The 19,956-nt window shown below is 36.9% G+C and overlaps 1 protein-coding gene across 4 annotated transcripts in view; it reads right to left on the minus strand.

The window, feature by feature from the left end:
- The window catches only part of tnrc6c1 (trinucleotide repeat containing adaptor 6C1), an 89,146-nt gene that overhangs the window by 9,831 nt on the left and 59,359 nt on the right, over positions 1–19,956 (minus strand). For 2 of the 4 annotated variants that reach the window (XM_052131485.1, XM_052131488.1), the window contains 15 exons: positions 19,021–19,215; positions 18,155–18,318; positions 17,979–18,056; positions 14,264–14,321; positions 14,024–14,172; positions 13,784–13,915; positions 12,933–13,076; positions 12,622–12,741; positions 11,958–12,041; positions 11,621–11,867; positions 10,980–11,144; positions 10,662–10,850; positions 8,443–8,589; positions 4,234–4,335; positions 2,856–3,071 (listed from right to left, as the gene is read on the minus strand). In XM_052131485.1, coding sequence (XP_051987445.1) covers positions 2,856–3,071; positions 4,234–4,335; positions 8,443–8,589; positions 10,662–10,850; positions 10,980–11,144; positions 11,621–11,867; positions 11,958–12,041; positions 12,622–12,741; positions 12,933–13,076; positions 13,784–13,915; positions 14,024–14,172; positions 14,264–14,321; positions 17,979–18,056; positions 18,155–18,318; positions 19,021–19,215 — 2,190 coding nt within the window. The remainder of the gene's footprint in view (positions 1–2,855; positions 3,072–4,233; positions 4,336–8,442; positions 8,590–10,661; positions 10,851–10,979; positions 11,145–11,620; positions 11,868–11,957; positions 12,042–12,621; positions 12,742–12,932; positions 13,077–13,783; positions 13,916–14,023; positions 14,173–14,263; positions 14,322–17,978; positions 18,057–18,154; positions 18,319–19,020; positions 19,216–19,956) is intronic. The other 2 variants (XM_052131487.1, XM_052131486.1) reach the window with 1 other exon arrangement.

Raw genomic sequence — 19,956 nt, forward strand, 5'->3', positions numbered from 1 at the left:
ACTGTATGGGAATCAAATAGAGAAATCTGTCTAAATACCCAGCCCTATTACAGATCAAGTTTTTCTAAAAAAATAAATAATAAAAAAAAATAAATAAAAAAAAACTCAAATCACTGAGCTTCAGTTAAACATGAAGGAAGTGTGATCATAACACAGCACTGGGACGTTGAAACATGTGAGACATTAAACCACAAAACAGCACATTCGCTACAACATCAGAGCCATTATTTTATCCTCATCACTCCTCCTGACCTCAAAGTTTTGACTAGCATTCACACCCACATAGTACAGTCAACTGACAATTCAACTGCTGCTTCTATATGCTAGGGTTTCATAATATACCTCGGTTTTAAAACAGACGGTTATCACACTGTTGAAATCTTCTCACTGAAGGTATTGCATGAATATAAAGACAGATTTTTTTCAGAACTTTTCTAAAATCCAAATCGGCGACATTTACAGCATCATATAAACTTAGCTAGAAAATAATACATCTTTAAATTGTGCCCTCCTCGTGTTCCATTCAACTGTCCCTCAATTTTTATGGTGACATGCAGGTGTCAAAGGTGTAGTGCATCATAAGGACATCAGAAGAGAAGGATCTTGCTGCAGCCTGCAGAATAAGACAGGGCTACATATGGGGTGGAGCTACACGTGTCATCCCGCCCATAACATAGTCTCATTGGCTCGTTCATCTTTCAAAGACATACAGTGAGGGAAAAAAGTATTTGATCCCCTGCTGATATTGTATGTTTGCCCACTGACAAAGAAATGATCAGTCTATAATTTTAATGGTAGGTTAATTTGAACAGTGAGAGACAGAACAACAACAAACAAAATCCAGAAAAATGCATGTCAAAAATGTTATAAATTGAACTGCATTTTAATGAGGTTCTCGACTCATCGTTTAGCCCCAGTCAATTAAGTCCTGTTCTTTTAGAAGAGAGAATTACTAATAATAATAAGATACAAAACCTAAATTCAGAGCATATATACATAAACTAGGTTTTTTCCATAATTGGATAATTGGAGATGAAATAAAGAAAACAATAAATGATAAGATTGATTATTTGATTTGAGTTCCATGTTTTATTAAAGTATTATTTAATGTACACGATAAGACACACTATTGGAAGCCGCCATTGGACCAATAGGTGGACCCCCCTTACAGTAATCAATAGATCGAGCAGCTAAGGACGACGTTCAGAAAGCAAACGTGGTCAATAAGAATCTATTATTAATCATGCAAAATAATCACCCATGATGATGAGCTGTTATGGCAGAAACAGGGAGAGTAAAAGTGCATGCATAACTGCTCTAGTTTCTTCGAGAATTGCATACAAACAACATGGGTTTTTGAATTCTGTCTCCCAATATTAGGAAATTTGAAAATATGTTTATTTTACATCTTTATAGCTTTTGTGAGAATAATTGTGTAATTTACAGTTAACGTACAGTAGATGGCGCTGTTGGTTTTCATAACCATATGTTGGGTTATAAATTAAAATGTTTATATTACAACATCACTGATCCACTTTTTCCTTTTCACTCTATGGTGATTTTAAAAATGTATATATTTTATAATCAATTTAAATTCATCATTCATTTCTCTAAACATGAGTTATAATGAAGGTTTTGTTAAATTGCAACTTTTTGATTTACAGATTTCAATAACAGCAGACACATCAACACAATTTGTTCATCAGTCCATGCACATCAGTCCTACTACATTGTTTGAAATGAAACGTGAGGTACAAAATTATTTATGAGTCATAGTACTAAAAGCCACAGCATTATAATAAAAATTATCGGGCTGAACTATTTTAAAACACATTCCCTATCATGTACACCTATAAAAGATGACACAGCCAATGAGAGTAAGTTATGGGTGGGGCGACACACCCCAATGTGTTGCCCCACCCCATTCTGCAAGCTGCAGCCAGGGATGCTTGCATCAGAAGTGCAGCTCGAGTGGAGCGCAACATGAGTGCAACACGGGTGCATCATACTGACATGTACAAGCTTGACCGTTATTTACCCTGCCAAAGCAGTTAAAGTCCGCTATCTGGGATTACTTTGGGTATGTAAAATACCCACGAGGCACAATCAATGTTGCTGGTTACCCAGTCTGTTAAGTTCATTCATAAATGCAGCAAACGGATTTAAGCATTCGTTCAACATTACGATGTGCCAACTGTTTGTTCATTTGCCTAAGTGCAGTGTAACGGTAGGCCAACAATTTGTATGATAATACTAATAATGTGTTTTATTTGTAAAATGTTGGACTAAATAGTGTTTACAAAGTGCATGGCTTTAGGCGTGTAGGAATTTGACAGTGAAACTGGCAGAAAAATGGCAATAAAAAACTGCAAATGAAATGTATTCTCAGTAGGTATTGTTTAGAATTAAAATAAAATCACAAATGCAACAAATTACTGAATGCATACCTGAAGTGTTAACCTGGGCAATAATCATTAAAATTACAATTTAATTTAATAAATAATCAAATAACAATAACAAAATATATTTTCATTATAATCATCTGACTATTGTACATGTTTTGTCATTTGTTTTGTTATTATTATTGTTTAACCTGTTTGTGATTTTTTCTTTATTTTTTAAACTTGTAGGATTAAGATAGTGTCTTGATGTTCAAGATCACAAGTTAAAGGATTAAAGATGAAGAAATCTAAAGTTCAAGAATTGGTTACAACTTAAATATTTATCTGTGTGTTTATACCGGGAAAATGTTTTACCGTTACACCCTTACTATGCGGCCAAACAAACACCTAAGAATAGTTTAGATCTGCGTTAGATTAAACTGTGACATTCAGATAGATTAAGGTAATCGGTACCTGAGGAGTAGGAGCTGCTCCAGCCAGCCACCAGGCCGAGAGTGTTTCCACCCCACGTGGACGAGGGCTTGGTGTTGGTCAGGCCTGGGGGTGGCCGTGTGGGAGCCATTGTGTTCCGGGGTCCTTGAGGGACTTTCCAAAGCTCATGGGACAGAGAAGCCTGGGTGTGTGAGATGGGCCCCGGGGACCAGGTGGACTTCATGTCAGACAGCTTGCCTGTGGATCAGAAACATTGAGTGTGTGAAAAAGGGCAAAAGAGGAAATCCACAGTGAGTATGCTAACTGACATCATATTTACTGAGTCCAATTCTGTGTGCTCCAGAATTAGACATACTAAGGTGGTGAAAGGTGTTTTCACAGCAGACTCAAGAGTCGTAGAGGTGTCACTGCAGACAGGAAAGAGAGGGGCACATAGTGAGGGTGCAAGCCCATGTGTGACATCAGAGTTCATGCCTCACAGAAAAGAGAGAAGAACACTGCCCTCTCACCCCTTCTCACATAGTAACAGATTACATTAACACCTGATATTTAAATCCATCTCAGGTGATCTGATCACAAGAAGACATCACTAAAAACAGTTGTGAATGGGATTCAAAACACTTTGGGATCGCATCACTTAATCAATATTCAGAGGTAGTCAGAAATACAAGTGACCACATCTCAGTTGTAGTTTAAATGTGTCCTAGACAAAAGGAGTGTCTACACACAATTTGAATGGTTATGTGGGGTTTTAAAAAACAACAACCATCCGATCAAAAAAGTTTGAGAAGCATTTACATATATAAATCCACAAGTCTTGATGGTACTTAGGTTAAGTTGACATTAACATGCAATGACACTGATCATGTGAATCATTCAAAGTCCAGTTAATATAAAATAAAATAACTAAGCATTCTGCTCAAAATGTAACATTTGTGATGATTTTAAAATTTGGAAGTATATTTAATAGCCATGTGCTGAATTTTGGCTTTTTTATGTTTAATCAACAGGCAATACCACAATGCCATACTTTGTGACGTATGTAGAGACCCTATTTTGAAAATCTGTTCTCAGATGGTAAACGGAGATACGTGATACTTCCAGGTGTAGACGTCGTTTTGTCCAGCCTGATCACTTGTGTTTGGATCACCCGAGATGGATGCCAATTTCAGATGTAACCAGGGCCACAGAGAGCTGGTGACCATGCTGCACATAGGGACAGTTTCTGACTAACAACACTGAGGGAATGTACAGTACGAATGAAAGTTCTCTATGGGGGAAGGGCCACACCAGATGCAACTACCGATTTAGGCCCCATGCTAGGAAAAGGTTGAACAGTAGTTGGTAAGAAAGTGTGATGGTAAGGTATAGGGCAGGTAAGGGATTCTGGGAGTTGTACCTGTGTTATCTGCCTCGGGGGAGGACAGTCTGAAAGAGCTATTAACTGGCCAATCGCTGGAGGGAGGCAGAGCCTCACCCTGTGAGGAAGTTGGGGTGGAACCTGCGATGTGTCCCCAACACAGCAGGTAAGAATTCAAGTGTAAATAATATATATTATAATAATGTAATAAAAATAAATTAATATCTTAAAAATGCAATAAAATGTTAAAACATTTTCAAAACCAAAATATATAAACTGTATATGAAAATCTTGCCAATTGCTATGTAGGTTGAAAATAACATATCTAATTGCAAAAATCAATATCTAACTGCAGGTGGTGTTACAGGATTTATCAAATTCTGATCCAGTAGGGCGATCATCTTGCAAAGTTTAGCTCCAATCCAATCCTACACACCTGAATCAGCAAATCACAGTTTTTAGGATCACTTAAAAAATTACAGGCAGATGTGCAAAAGCAGGATTGAAGCTAAACTCTGGACATCCAGGAATGGAATAGCTCTGATTTAAGGCCCCGACATAATTACAGTAAAGTTCTGCTTTGCTCTATGCTCAGAACAAATTTCAAAACAGCTAAGCAATGGTATACTGTTTGCAAACACTCACAGACACCGGCCACACCGCTGTGGGAGGCATTTAGAGGAGCACAAGACTACATGTAAAGCCTTAACTAATGTGTTATCAAGGACTTCATGCCTCATTCTATGAGTAGATCTCACATGAGATCAGTAAAAGAAGCTGTTTTGACAGCTTGATGATGATTTAAAGAAATATATATGAAATGGATAATGGGCCCCATTTTAAATCAATGGGCATGGCCATGAAGTTTTGGTATTTTTGTGCAAGCATGCGCCAACTCTAGGCACAAGTGGATTTGGCGAAATTGCCCATGCAACGTGCAAATGGGCTGATTCAAATGCAATTTAATTCTGAGGTTTTCTCCAATTATTCCCCTGTCTATATGACAGCTTCTTACCCCAAGCAATCAGACTTTTGAACACTTGATCTCTCAAGATCAATAATCAGCACTGCACTTTATTAATCTTATATCTCACACTGGATTACACATAATTATATTCTCCACAATACAACTACTGTATATATATTTTTTATATACTTTATTTTTATTGTATGTGTATTCTATATTGTGTGTATTGTTTTACTGTACATTGTATATTATTATTGTTTTTTGTGTATGTGTACATTTGATATGTAAATTGTGTTGTGTAAGTATGTTGTTTATTGTAATTGGTATATGTCTCGTCACTGTCATGACTCTTATGTTGCTCGGAACTGTACACAAGACTTTCACCTACTGTTGCACTTGTGTATATGGTCGTGTGACAATAAAGTGATTTGATTTGATTAGCCTGTGTCTTATTTTATAGTCCATTCTCTCAAGCACCAGCGATATAAACAAAGACAGCACATTCATAAGAAGTTGGTAGCATAAATTAACTGCATACAACGAATTAGAAGAATTGAAGAACATTGAAAATGTTCTTTTGTGCATTAACCGTGTCCTTGATGAATGCCAGTCATATTTCTATGACAGTGACACGCTCCTTTTATACGCATGGAAAATGTGATTCTTGTCAGAATCTGGATGTAGTATGCTCTGTTAAATTATAGAGAATGTAAGTATTATTAATCATTTTCATCTACTGACACAAATCATGGCTAGTATTAACAGAAATTTATGATAAATTATAATAATTACTGATAAGATATCAGCAAGCATTTCATATCTACCGGACAATTTTTAAAAATTAAATTCATTAATTGAAATTTAACTAAAACTATTTCTGAATTTAAATTACACTTTAAATGAAATATAAATATAATCATAATAAATCATACCAATTCAAGAACATTTTACTCTCTCCAACTTCTTCCACTGGTCTGTTTGGCAGTGACTTAAAAATCACTCTATGAGTTATCCACAGCAGGTGGAAAAATACCATTGCAAATTAAATCATAAATACAATTGTAAATTTAAACAATTGTAACAGACATCTGATCGTTTGTGATGAAGGAAGTGGGAGCCAGGTGCGCATCCAAACATACAACATTTATTTTCACACTTTTCAGTATCTTCCCATTCACACATTGCTTTTCAGCATCACACGCCTTAGTGGCATTTGAGCTCACTGACAAGCGGTCAACCACACACACACAAATTCATAATGTCTCTCACTCTCTCTCTCTCTCTCTGTGAGTCTCTCTTGACCGCAGTTCTGGTTGCGGCTTTATCCATCGCCCGCCAACACCGCAATCACCAACAGCTAGGCGAGATATTTCGCCCCAGATGTCCATCCTGGCATCGCTCGGCCCCGCCCCGCTACACCACAATAATAATAATATTTGAAAAATAAACCATAGATAGCTGATCTATAGATAGTTTTATACAAATCTACAACTCTGAATGTCAGGAACATAATTTCATGTTCCTCTATATTTTTAATATAGTTTGGACTTGAACTTTATTACCACCTGAGGGTGGAATCTACAAACTGCAAATACAGGAACTGAGATTACATTTTGTGTTGAGTTAAAGGTGGCGTAAGCGATTCCTGATAAAGACTGTTGATATTAGAACTCAACAGCCAAAAACACACCCCTCCCTTCAGTGCTACTTCAGAAGCCCCCCCAAATTCATGCAGGAATAGTGTTTGTTTATTTTCCCATTTACAGAGCCAGGGCTGTGTACCTGTAACACCTTTTTTTTTTCCTCAACACACACACACAGAAAGGACAGCTAGCAGACTGTGAAGAGATATTCATGGAATTTGACAAAAAGTGTATTGATTAAAATGACTCCACCTTTAAGATGTAGTTTTCAAAACATCTTAGCACAATTACCTATTTTTCAGGAAAATAGCATTTTGCGCTTTGCACCCCTTCATTAACAGACAATACACCCACAGTTTGAGCGCATACTCCCAAACTCAGAACACTCACACCCACAGCCACTTGCGCTGGAACGAAAATTGAGATTAGAATTAGTGCTCTCATGAAAATTGGATAAGACGTTGCACGTAGCGCTGCGCTTTGCATGCTCACAAAAATAGAGCCCAATGTGTAATTTGTCATGTTTACTTTCATGGCGCCAATGTGCTAACATGCTGTATGTCAGCATAATTTAGAATGACAAAAGGTTAAGATGACACTGATATTACTACTCAGGAGGCACACGAGTGCCACAGCATGTCATACAATAGAGTGAAGAAGCACTTTAAGGAATATTTCAGATTCAATACAAGTTCAGCTTAATTGACAGCTTTTGTAGCATAATGTTGATTACCGCAAAAACTAATTTTCCCCTCCATTTCTCCCCTCCAAAAGTATAGCCACAAGTCCTAAACAATATGCATATATAAATGATTTAAGTGTGATGAAATCATTTACTAACCTTTTCTGTGTAAAGTTTTCTGTGTAATCGATTCAATGTCAACAAACCCTAAAACGACTGTAAAAATGTCCATTTAACTTTACAGCTCAAATAATACAAGCGTTTTAACACAAGAATTAATGTAAGTGTTTTGTTTTTTTATTAGAAGCTTCAAATTTCTGCCTTTAAACCCTCCAAAAGAAAGGGCAAAATTCACTTCCATCGTAAGTACCTCACTGTAACCTCTTTTTTTGGAGGTAAAAATTGTTTTTGCCTAATATTTCCTTTTTGTTTTTTTTCTTTAAAGAAAAGGAGGATCGAGTCTAAATGAATTTTTGTGGTAATCAACATTATGCTACAAATGCTGTCAATTGAGCTTAACTTGTATTGAACAAGGAGTATTTCAGTAGATCTGATTCCTTTTTTAGACTAATTAAACCAAAAACATGATTTGTTCTTGGAAAAGGTCTCTACGCAAACGATCGTACAGATACAGGTACATTTGCAACAGCTCGCTAATAACTGCACGCTGGTGTCTTCTTGTTGACTGGCTCCAGGTCACACCTACCGATGACGTGGACAAATTGCAGTAAGAAGGTGTTTGCAGCCAGTATGAAGTTTTCCTAAATGTTCATGCTGGCGAGGTGTTACGAATCACCGAATCAAACATCTTTGTTTTGGACATAATTTGTTCTAAATTATGTCACACACGTTCGTCTTTATTAAGTATGCTGGGACCTTTAAACTTTTGCTTCCAGTTCCATTAGACAAGAAGTTGTGCGAGTTCTTTTCAATGAGGAAAAAGTGAGTCCTTTTACCTCCGCTCCGGTCTCTCAGATAGCGGTTAACATCCTGAATGTTGGTATTTATGGTGGGCCCACTGGGAACACTGCCTGGGGTCATGTTAGGGTCAGTCTCAGGGTCGATATTCTGCAGTCCTTTCCAGGGAACTCCTGGACAGAACTCTGAGGGATTTCATAAGAACCAGATTAAGTAAGAGTCATGTTTTTTTTCCTAATACATGTTTTAGTTATTTCAGAAATTTCAAAATGAGAGTTTTGTGGATTTTAGTATATTTCTAAAAGCTTTGAAGCCATCTATTGGCTAATGCACTCCTAAAAGCTGACAAAATGAACCTGCAGATGTACGCATTTAAAATGTAGTCTTTCTCTTCCAGGAAAAGGTACCAAAAATACTGATGACTCTATGATGTACTAACAGATGTTACACTACACAGATTCCAATGTTTAATAAAATACTCTCTAGAATGTGCATGTCCCTATGTCTAAAACCATCTGCAACCAACTGGCAAGTAGCATATAATTGTTCACAGATGTGACATCTCTAAAATGAAAAGAAACCATCTCTTCTAGGGTTGGGCGATGTCCCCTAAATTGGCAGTTGACGATGTTGACAGTAAAACATCGCGATGGACGATGATATCGTCGGTGGGGGTGTGGGGGGGGGTTTAATATAATTTCATATAATTTTCAAAAATGATATGAAAAATTATAATTTCGTTATTTTACTAACCCAACTAATGACTCGGCGCTTTATCAGTAGGTTGCACGACACGTGAAGCATTTTATTTTTTTTTAGCTTTCACTTAAGAGTTGTGCACTTTTTATTTTAATATATCTCTTTACATAAATACTATTTTCCACTTAAAAACTATAATTTCGTTATTTTACTCACTGATGAGCAAAAGGTTGAGGCAGAAATGACCATGTACCTGCAGGAAATGGCCATTGATGGGGAAGAGGACCCGCTGACTTGGTGGAAAACGAACGACAAAAGGTTTCCGTTCATGGCAAGATTAGCACGGAAATATCTGTGCATATGTGCTACCAGTACTCCATCAGAGCGGGTCTTCAGCACAGCGGGTAGTGTAGTTACTCCAATCCGCAGCTTATTAAAACCAGATAAAGTGAATATGTTGGTATTTCTGGCCAGAAACATCGAAATTTAAACATGGTCTATAGTGAAAGATATTAGACTTCTTTACGCATTTTTCGCCATCCGTTGCGGAGCTATTCGATTTTGCATATTATTTTTTAAATGTTCATTTGTGTAGTTCATATGACCACTTTTCAATATTTCAATAACATAGGCTAATTTATTTTGTAGCCTGTGCTGAAGTTAATTGTGCTGCTAATTATAAGTGAAATGTTAATGCCGAGTTTCGGTCTGAGTGTTGTTCCCGTTTCATTTGTTGTTCTTCTATGTTTTAATAAATGTGTGTTATTCATATTCAACTTGTTTCTTTCATTTGATTTGACATTATGGATTTATGGCCAAGGAAATTTTTCTTTAAAAGTATTAACCAGACAAAAGTGATTTGACGTTCGCTGGTCTATTTATCTTACTGCCGCTTCAGTGTATACAAGAGCTATGTGACAATGAGCAAGATTTTCTGAGACACTACAACTACTAATAATTAATTAATAAAGTCTATTTTCTAGTAGCCTACAACATAAAATATTTTAATCTAAATGTACAGTGTAAGACATGTAAAAAAAAGACAAGAAGCTAACAATGTCAAGATCAATATTTGTGCAGCCTGCCTGACACGGTATTTTCACAGACTAACACGTCACGTCTCTGGCATATACTACAGTATTTAAAATAGCATATATGCATTAGTTATATTCTCAATTTAATTTACAGAGCAATCCCTGCAAAGTTTTTAGGTTAACTATAGAAGAGACTTGGATTAGTGTGTCATACTAGCAAGACTCGCAAAAGGGGGCGTGGCATCACGATGGTGGCTCAACATTGTGATGTTGGTCAGCCATCACGATGGACGATGATATCGTCCATCGGCACAACCCTAATCTCTTTCATATGTCTCACTCACACTTCCTGCTTCAACAAAAATTACTGTACATCAACATAGGAGAGAAAACTGTGTTTGTCAAGTGATTACATGGGGTCTTGAATTGTATATGTAATTAAATTCTAATTGAAATTCTAAGTGAAATTCAATTTAATCCCCTTTTTTCATTCAAACAGTTAAGTCAAGTCTCTCGTCAATCACCTGGAGGCCAGTTGACATTGGTCCCATTGGAGATTTTGTCATTGGTGCTTTTGCCCTGGCCCCAGCTATCATGAGGTGCCAGAGGGCTGGCAGGAGACTCAGAGTTGGAAATCATATTGTAAGGACTGTAGGAGTCATCCAGTGGGGGCTTGCTTGGGGGACCCAGACTGGGACCAGCAGAGATGGCACCTGTTAAATGCAGATGGTTTTATGGATATTATCAGTTTCATACCATATTCTACTCTCAAGAAGCATATTGAGCATTATGTCACAATGTTTACTGGTAACCATAATAGTGATGCCTCCCCCAGTTCACACCGTGCTTGCTGAAGTTGGCCTCCATTGGAGAGGAGTTGCCAGAGAGGTTATCCATGGAGTTAGGGTGTGTCCACTGTGACAGGCGTGACTGGGGCTGAGGAGAGTCCTTCATGGACATGCCACCCACCTCCATGCAGTTTACATTCATGTTATGGTTCAATCCAGCTAGAAAGACACATAAAATGCACATATCAAGATGGGCTAAATGGAGTAAACATTTGTATATTTATTCTTTTATTTAATATATCTTTTAATATTGTGATATAAAAACATACTGAAAGAGCTTTACAGCTGATCAGTAACTGGCTTCCAATTTTGCTACAAAGTGAACGAGAAGAGGAAAATGGAAAACCCGGAGGGGAGTTTGAGAGGAGTGATAATATAACACTTTGAGTCAGAGGGGGAAATTGCTGTGGCTCAACTCAACTCATGTACTCTGTCTGTGCACAGACTCACTATTATTTTCTCCATCAAAGTGGAAACATCTTCCCAGCAATACATTATTTACACAGGAAGAGTCAACATCTGACAAAGGCAGCTTTGTGAATTTAAAATAAAGAAATGAGAAGTCCCCTTCACTGGTCCAAACAGAAAGGACAAGGCTGAGGAAGAGAGCAATAACAGACAGTGCTGGTACTCACACATAGGGTAGGGGGAGAAGGAGTTTGGAGAAGACTGCGGCTCTTTGGTCTGAAGGTCAGAAACGGAGAGGCTGGAGGCCTGGGGGTGGACTGGAAACATGTCCAGAGCTGATTTGCCCACATTGGGATGCTGGCCCGGGTAAGAGGGGGGCAGCTGCTGCTGCTGTTGTTTCATCAGCAAAGCCTGAGCCAGCTGCCGCTGGTGCTGCTGGATCTGTTGCTGCATGTTATTGATTGTGCGTGCAACCTGCAAGAGGAGGTAGATTAAAATGATAGCAGAATTCTCATTTTTGGGAGGACTATTGCTTCAAAAGTGAAGTGGGAGTGAACTACTCACTTGCTGCTCTTGCTGTCGGATGGGGCCAGAAACACTGCGCTGTGCCTGCAACATCTGCTGCTGAATTTGTAAACGCTGGTACGCCTGCAAAATCATTGAGACAAGATTACATTAAATGAGACATTTAAGACATTGAAACTGTCAACTTCTGACAAGACATTGAAATTTATGTTGGCAAATCAAAACATATTCTGTAATTAATCAAACGATGCATATCAAGATTTTAGGTTTAAAATTTGTGAATCATGTATAAAGAAAATCGTATATATATATTCGGTCCTGTGAATAGCCAGTTTTTCACAGTTATATTTAACTTTTTTGGCATCATTATTTTAAATGATCAAGAGATGTGACAAATATATTTAAAAAAAATTACTCATCGGTATACAGTTTTTTTTACTGTTAAAACACCCCGATGTTTAAACACAATGTCCAGTGAAAATATTAAGACAAAACAGACAAGCCTACTTTTTAATATATAGCAATCCAGCCATCCAAACAATCAATGGTCATTTTTGCTGTGAAATATCAGTTAGTGAAGAGGGATCAGCAGCAACCCTCTTGATGCCACAAGTGTACACAGAGTCATCGCAACTTCCCAAATATAATTCATGTCAACTACCTGACGACAGCTTTAATAAGATGACAAAACACTGGCACTCACCAGTTGCAGCTGATAAAGTTGGTTCAACAGGGTCATATGCTGAGGGTTTATCGGTGAGGTTAAAAGTGCAGGGTTGAGACCAATGTTTTTTGCTGCAAACTGTAAAAGCTGTGCTTGAACCTGTCAGTGAACAAAATTATGAAATTAGATCAACAGGTGATAATTTCAACATTCTCAAATAATAATTAAGTGGTGAAAAACATAGTATGTGTCACCAAATAATCACAGCAAGGTTCTGAACCACTAGGTTTGTTTGTTTGTTTGTTTGTGTGTGTGTGTGTGTGTGTGTGTGTGTGTGTGTGCAGGCTCACCTGAGGGCTGAGAAACTGAGGCACTTGAGCGCGTAGACTAGGCTGGGAGGAATTGAAAGGTGGCACTGATGGCTGAGGAGGAGGCTGCTGCTGCAGGGCCCGGGCTTGTGCTGCTCCGCTACTACCAAACACTCCACTCTGCATCTACACATTCACAACAATCTCATTCTAAATCTGACTTTATGAGGACATGAGAAAAACAATCGGTCAGGCTTTCGTCAGTTTTGAAGGAAATTAATGATGATTGAAAAATGGCTGATACAGCCAGCAAAGTGCAATAGTTAGTATACACTGCCAGTCAAACGTTTGGAAACACCTACTCATTTATCCATTATTATTATGTTCCACATTTTAAAATAGTACTAGTCATATAAACTATAAAATAACAAATATGCAATTCTGGGAATTATGTAGAGACCCAAAATAGTAATAAAAAAAAAAACTTAAACAAATCTAAACAATCTTAATTTTAGCTTCTTGAAGGTACCCACCCCTTGCCTACATTACATCTCTGAACAATTTGGGCACTCTCTTAACCAACTTCAAGAGGAGTTTGGAATGCTTTTTAAACAGTATTGTAAACAGAAGGAGAATATATGGCATGTATTCTAGGCAGTAGTTGACTGATTTTCATTCCCTACCCAACTCATCAATTTCAAAATATTTGTACACTTTTTATATATGAATACAAACCAATTTCAAATATTTAAGTATAAGTCTTTAGGTCAAAAGAAAGAGAATCAAAGAATTAGTATGCAGTTTAAGACAAACTCTTAATTATTATAACTATCTTACATTGTGTGAACTCTGTCTTCAATTTCAGTAAATAATATTGATTCACATAGACCTACCTGTCTGTTGTTCAAGTTTTGCATGGTAACTCCAAGGCTCTGGCCAGGGAGTGCAGCACTACCTAATGGGAGCTTCAGGCTCGGAGAAGGCATAAACTGTGAGGTTTGGGCATCATCTGCTAGCCCAGCATCCTAAGGAGGAAAGGACAAAAAAAAAACTAAGACAAACAAAATTCTATTCTTCAAAAAGTCTTCTAGATGCAATGACCAAAATGTACTTTAATTGTGAGAAGCAGATACCTTGTCCATGAAGGGGGGACGATCTGAGGAGGATTCTTTGGAGATGACTGAAGGCCTGCAGCCCATTGGTTTATTGACTAGGCCGTTGTTATAGTCAGAGATTCCCATCCCCCGCTTATCTAGCTCGGACTTCTTCTCCAGCAGGGCGCCTACGACACAATACATTTTTGAAAACATACAATCTTCAGGCAAAGATCTCTGAAATATATATATTTTTTTTTTTGCAGGTGTGACACCTACTCATGGCCTGATCCAAGTTCATGTTGTTGCTTTTGAGAGCCTCTTCCACAGGGTCTCTCTGCAAAGGCAAACATAAACACAAACATGTTAATGTCATTAATGAAAAATAAAACTAAATTAAAACATTCTCATTAACTGAAATAAAAATAAAAACTATCATCATTGAAAAAGTGAACTACACTAAATAAATGTTTATGACTCAAAAACTAACTGTAATAAAATTAAAATGGCGCCAAATTTATTTTTGTTTTAGATACACAGTATACTTAAAAATCTTAAACCTTTACAACCCACCATCAAACCATTAGAAAGCAATAAAACTAGATGACCCTGAGAAATTTACTGGTGTAAAACATACTTAAACGATTATTAATTAACACACTAACTTAGTCTCTAAAATACTCAAATTATAATGATTATACTGAAAAAATAAATAAACTGAAATTTAAAAACTCTGAAACAATTAAAACTAAAATAAACTAAGAATAACATGTGAAAACTATCAAAAACAAAAATAATTGAAAGGATAAATTGAAAATAAATAAATAAAATAAAAAACTATAAGAACTCTGCATACACCCATACACAGTAGACACCAAATAAAGTATTCTCCACTTGCATTAACCTCGTGCAACCCCACGCCCACATGTGTGGACATTGTATTTTGGCTTTGCCATATGCAACACCTAATATAAATGAATTAAAACAGACTAAATACTGTTTGTAAGACTCTACACTGTCATTTAAGGGTTAAACTTCTGGTGCACCATGTCACATGACACAACAGTGTGATGTTGATTTCCATGAAGTGATGCTACGGATGCAGCACCAGCAAAAGTGCCTCTCATAAGAAACCTATTTATGTTTTTGGATTGAAACCTGTTTGGTTGTAAAAAGTAGCATCTGTAGTTTCGTTTGATATGTGGCTTTAAAAAAAATCCATTAATTTTCACACATCAGCGTGCTTATAAACATGATGTCCACATATGTTGAAATTAGAACTGCATTCCCTCAAAAGCTGAAAAAACATGTTAGTTATTTTTTATATTTCTCAACATTTACCAGTGGTTTCTCAGGGTCATTATTTAGTGTGGGGCACAAACAATCAATTATTTGACCGATCTTTGAAACATTGATTAATAATTCCAAATTCTGTCTGTCATTTTGACAGATCTGTTTTTATCTAGTGCATTAGCTTTGACTTAACTCTTTGTCCCTCACAATCCGACTGTGCATGTGCCCTGTTTATTCTCTAATATGTCTATTTTATATGATTAACTGTATTAACTGGCACCATCATCATTTAGACCTGGTATTGTAAGTCTCTTTTGTGTTTGGATTTTGAGTAGAGGGTATCTGATTTCATAACCGCATACATCAATCAATCATTATAACAACACATCATTTCAGCCAATTATGCATGCATTTAATATAAGCGCAAACATCACGTTTAGAGTAGAATTGTCTGTTATTTTAGTGGAGTAACTGTGCTAACTGAGCTTCACAGATGTGCTCTCATGTTACACTTTGTTCACATCAGGGATTATGAAGTTCTCTGAACTTGTGCATGTGACATGCGCTTTAACAGGCAAAGTTTAAAAACCTGATTTCTGTGCTGGGGTTGATTGACAGGTAGAAGTTTTACACTAGATCTCATGGTTTCACCGGACTCAAACAAGGGGAGTCATAAAAGCCTATCTACTGTCATTTATGTGCCATTATCATGGATGCTACATTCCTCATTGCCATAGTAATAATAAAATTAAAACAATATGACTGATAAAAATAGATAATGACAGACATTTCCCAGAGTGTGACAAATAAATAAATGTTTCTAGCACAACCTCTGAACATGATGCCACACAAACATCCCTAATGATATAATCTTAGCACAAAACACCTCTAAGACGTGCATATCCACGTCCATAAGCTCAAGTAAATATGAAAGTAAACCACAAATAGGCAAATCATCAAAGGGTGTGAATATTATCTCACTAACTAAAGAATAGCATAACAAAACTTATCAAAATGATGACAGACTTCGAATATTTATCAGTCATTGTAATCTAATACAAACCAAAACATCAACAACACAACACCACGACACAGTGGCATAAAATTTATTGAAATGATGAACGGTACACTTTAACTAATCCAACCAGCAGCACATTTGAAAAAATTTGCTTTAAAAACTAAAAAATGAAGTTCACTACGCAGGTCTACTCTGCACCCGGTAACTTCCGATGCTCATGTCAACAGCTTGACATATGATCAAAGCTTTTGATTGGCTCAGGGGCAAAGGCAAACATGCCCCTCAGGCCATCATTGAAAGCTTGTTGCACATGTGCATGACGTTCTCCAGATCTCTGTTGATTAACATTGAGATGAAGGGCTAGCCCCAAGCATAGCAAATGAGAAAGATTAAATGACTTTTATAGAACATACCTTAATAATAAAATAATTTCTCAAAATAATATATACTTTGTTCTTGTATAATTGATAAAAACATGTTTTAGTTGCGGAAAACATATAATTTCTTAAAATAAATATATGATAATACCATGCAATTTGCAAAACAGCGCCACCTCTGGGAGGGCTTAGCCTGGCTGACATTTACACATCTGTGGGTCAATTTGCTTCATTTTAATATACATTTTGTTATTGTTTTATTTTTTTTTATCACTGTACAATACGGTTCTATTCATTAAGATTAGTAAATGCATTCGCATATATTAACTGTGCATTTTCACATTGAGAATAAATGTATTCATGCAAAAGCTGATAAATGGTGCTTTCAGAGGATTTATATGGAGTACATATGGTGCATTTCTAAATGCTCTGAGATCAGTGCAGACAGACAGCACACTGGAGGTTAAGTCATTCACTAAATTGGGAGCAAGGAGGCATCATATAGCTTTCTATGAAGCGAAGTGTATTCTCTCCTAAAATCCGACCAAAAGTTCAGTTTCAGGCTACAGATGATGTCTGGACTGCTCAACATGCTTTGCAGACATGGGAAAATAATAATCAGTACATAAATTCAGAATTTTACTATGCAAAATTGTATTTTACCATGGTTGGCAGTGATTTGATAATGCTGGCCAATCATTTAAATAATAATTATTAATTCAGCTTTATGAAAAATCAGCTGTAATGTCTTTAATGTCTCAAAAACATAACCAACACTTCTGGACACAAAATAAACTATTTGATGAAAAACTTTCTATAGCTTGGTATTACATTTACATTTATGCCTTTGGCAGACGCTTTCATCCAAAGCGACTTACAGTGCACTTGTTACAGGGACAATCCCCCTGGAGCAATCTGGAGTTAAGTTCTTGCTCAAGGACACAATGGTGGAGGCTGTGGGGTTCGAACCACCAACCTTCTGCTTACTAGTTCAGTGCTTTAGCCATCACCACTCACTCTTACAGTTTTACAACTTAGTCCCGCTGTCCACATATGTGGACATCAATTTTGATTTAGATTTTTTTTTGCTTGTTTTGTGCTACTATTTACAAAATCAAAAAGGGAAATGGAAAATGTACACAGGAGTCATGTGGTGTCTCAGGAGGATAATATGTACTGTATAACAAAGAATAATTTGATTAATCCAAACAGATGAATATGTAGAATATACTCTACATTTGTAACTGGGTATTTACAGCCATATTGTGCATAAGTGTAAAATATTTGAGTGATAAGCAATACTCACAGGGAAGCCCATGTCAGTCAGCTGCTTGATCAGACGATTCATAATCCATGTATCATCCTGTTTGTTTGGGACTTTTCCCTACAGAGAAAAACACAGACAGATCAGCTGATTCTGTTTTGCAAGCAATGTGACTGACATCTAAATGTAGCTTCCTTCCATCTGTAGCTTTTTTTTACCTTTGGTGGGCCCTTCTTGGGTGGGTTGCCCCAGGAGCTGCATGAGGAGTTGCTCTCCTGAGATGCAGTGCTGTTCCACATGTCCCCCTCATCCTGCTCCCACTGCCCTGCAGACAGGCTCATGTCCTCACCACCTCCCCAGCCATCTTGCATAGATTTGGGGGCTGGAGGAAGAAATAAATAAAATGATTATTGGAAGTGTCCATAGTAGGGGTACATATTTATATTTGCAATTGAAACTAAATCATTACCTTTACAGCAACAAAATATGTGCAATCATGCAGTTAATTTTTTTCAACATCAGGGGCCCTGTTATACATTTCAAAGCTAAGAGTCTGATAACTGGCAACTGACCAAAAACTTTTTTTTTTTCTTACAGATACCAGTACTACCAATATTATATTGCCAATGGTACCAATAGCATTGGTACAATTTTCATGAATATCTACCAGTACACCAAAGTTGACCATGGTTTGTATAATTATCAGGTACACTATGACAAAAGTATATACATGTATTCACTGTATGCAGTTATGACAAGGATAACTTCATTTACTAAAGCTATGTACAATAATATAAAAGCAGTATTTTTTCTGTAATATGGAAGTAGAGAGAGTTATGTCTATAGAGAGTCGATTTCAATAAATAATAATAACAGCAACACGTTGTAGGAAGATACAACCACTAGTTTTATTTAAAAAATTATCAGAACTGTTAATATAAAAATATTTCATATACTATTTATACAAATTTAACTAGTTGTATAAGGTTTATAAGAAATCCATGCATATTTTATAAATCATTTATTGAATATGTTTAAAGTAATAAAAGAAATTAGCTATAAAAATGGAATTCCTAAAACTAACCAGTTTTGCAGGGAGCAGATCCAGGGGGACCGTTGCCTCGACCATAGACCTCAGGACCATTATCACCCCATCCTCCACATCCACCTGGGGGTTTGCCCCATGCTGAAGTGCCATTGTCCACACTTGCTGGAGGGGCGGCTGGCTCTCCCCATGAAGGCTCAGGTTTTGAATGGACATTTGTCATCTCCCCCCATCCTGAAAATAAATACTGCAAATCTCAGGAAAAGTGCAGAAAAAATAAATGACCTATGTTATAGTCTAGTATTCTGTGTCCTAATATGGACTAATATGTAGCAATATTAAATGTCTGTTTAATTCTTAGAACAAGGGACATCTGAGGATGCCATGTTAAAAATACAGCTTTGGCAGAGCAAGGGCAAAAGCTACACACAGACAGCAGAGGGCGCTAGGTCGGTCTGTTCCAAGTATCCTACTATGGCCCAGTAATTCTCTGAACAGATGGTGGCCCAACTCTAAATACAAACTTCCTTCTGGCTTTAACGCGGTATCGAGCTACTCTCATAGAGAGCATATAAACAGTATTCTGAAGTTGACAGACCCATGTAAAAATTTCCTTTTTACTTACTTGTGTCACAAGAGAGGCTGTGTGAACTCTATAACTGCGAATTGGAGAGCAACCAAAAGTAAATAATTACAGTGAAAAGGACTTGAATATAGAATTGTTTCTTACCCAAATCAATCATATCGCTTTAGAAGACATTAATGATTCTGATTTTTCTAATTTAACCACTGGAGTTGTATGGATTACTTTTATCATGACTGTCTGTGCTTTTTGGAGCTTTGAAGTGCTAATCACCATTCACTTGTTTGGACCTACAGAGCGGAGATATTCTTTCTAAAAATCTTTGTTTTGTGTTCTGCACAAGAAACAAAATCATACACATCTGGGATGGCATGAGGGTGAGTTAATGATGA

The sequence above is a fragment of the Xyrauchen texanus genome, chromosome 8, assembly GCF_025860055.1.
Source record: "Xyrauchen texanus isolate HMW12.3.18 chromosome 8, RBS_HiC_50CHRs, whole genome shotgun sequence".
Taxonomy (NCBI): domain Eukaryota; kingdom Metazoa; phylum Chordata; class Actinopteri; order Cypriniformes; family Catostomidae; genus Xyrauchen; species Xyrauchen texanus.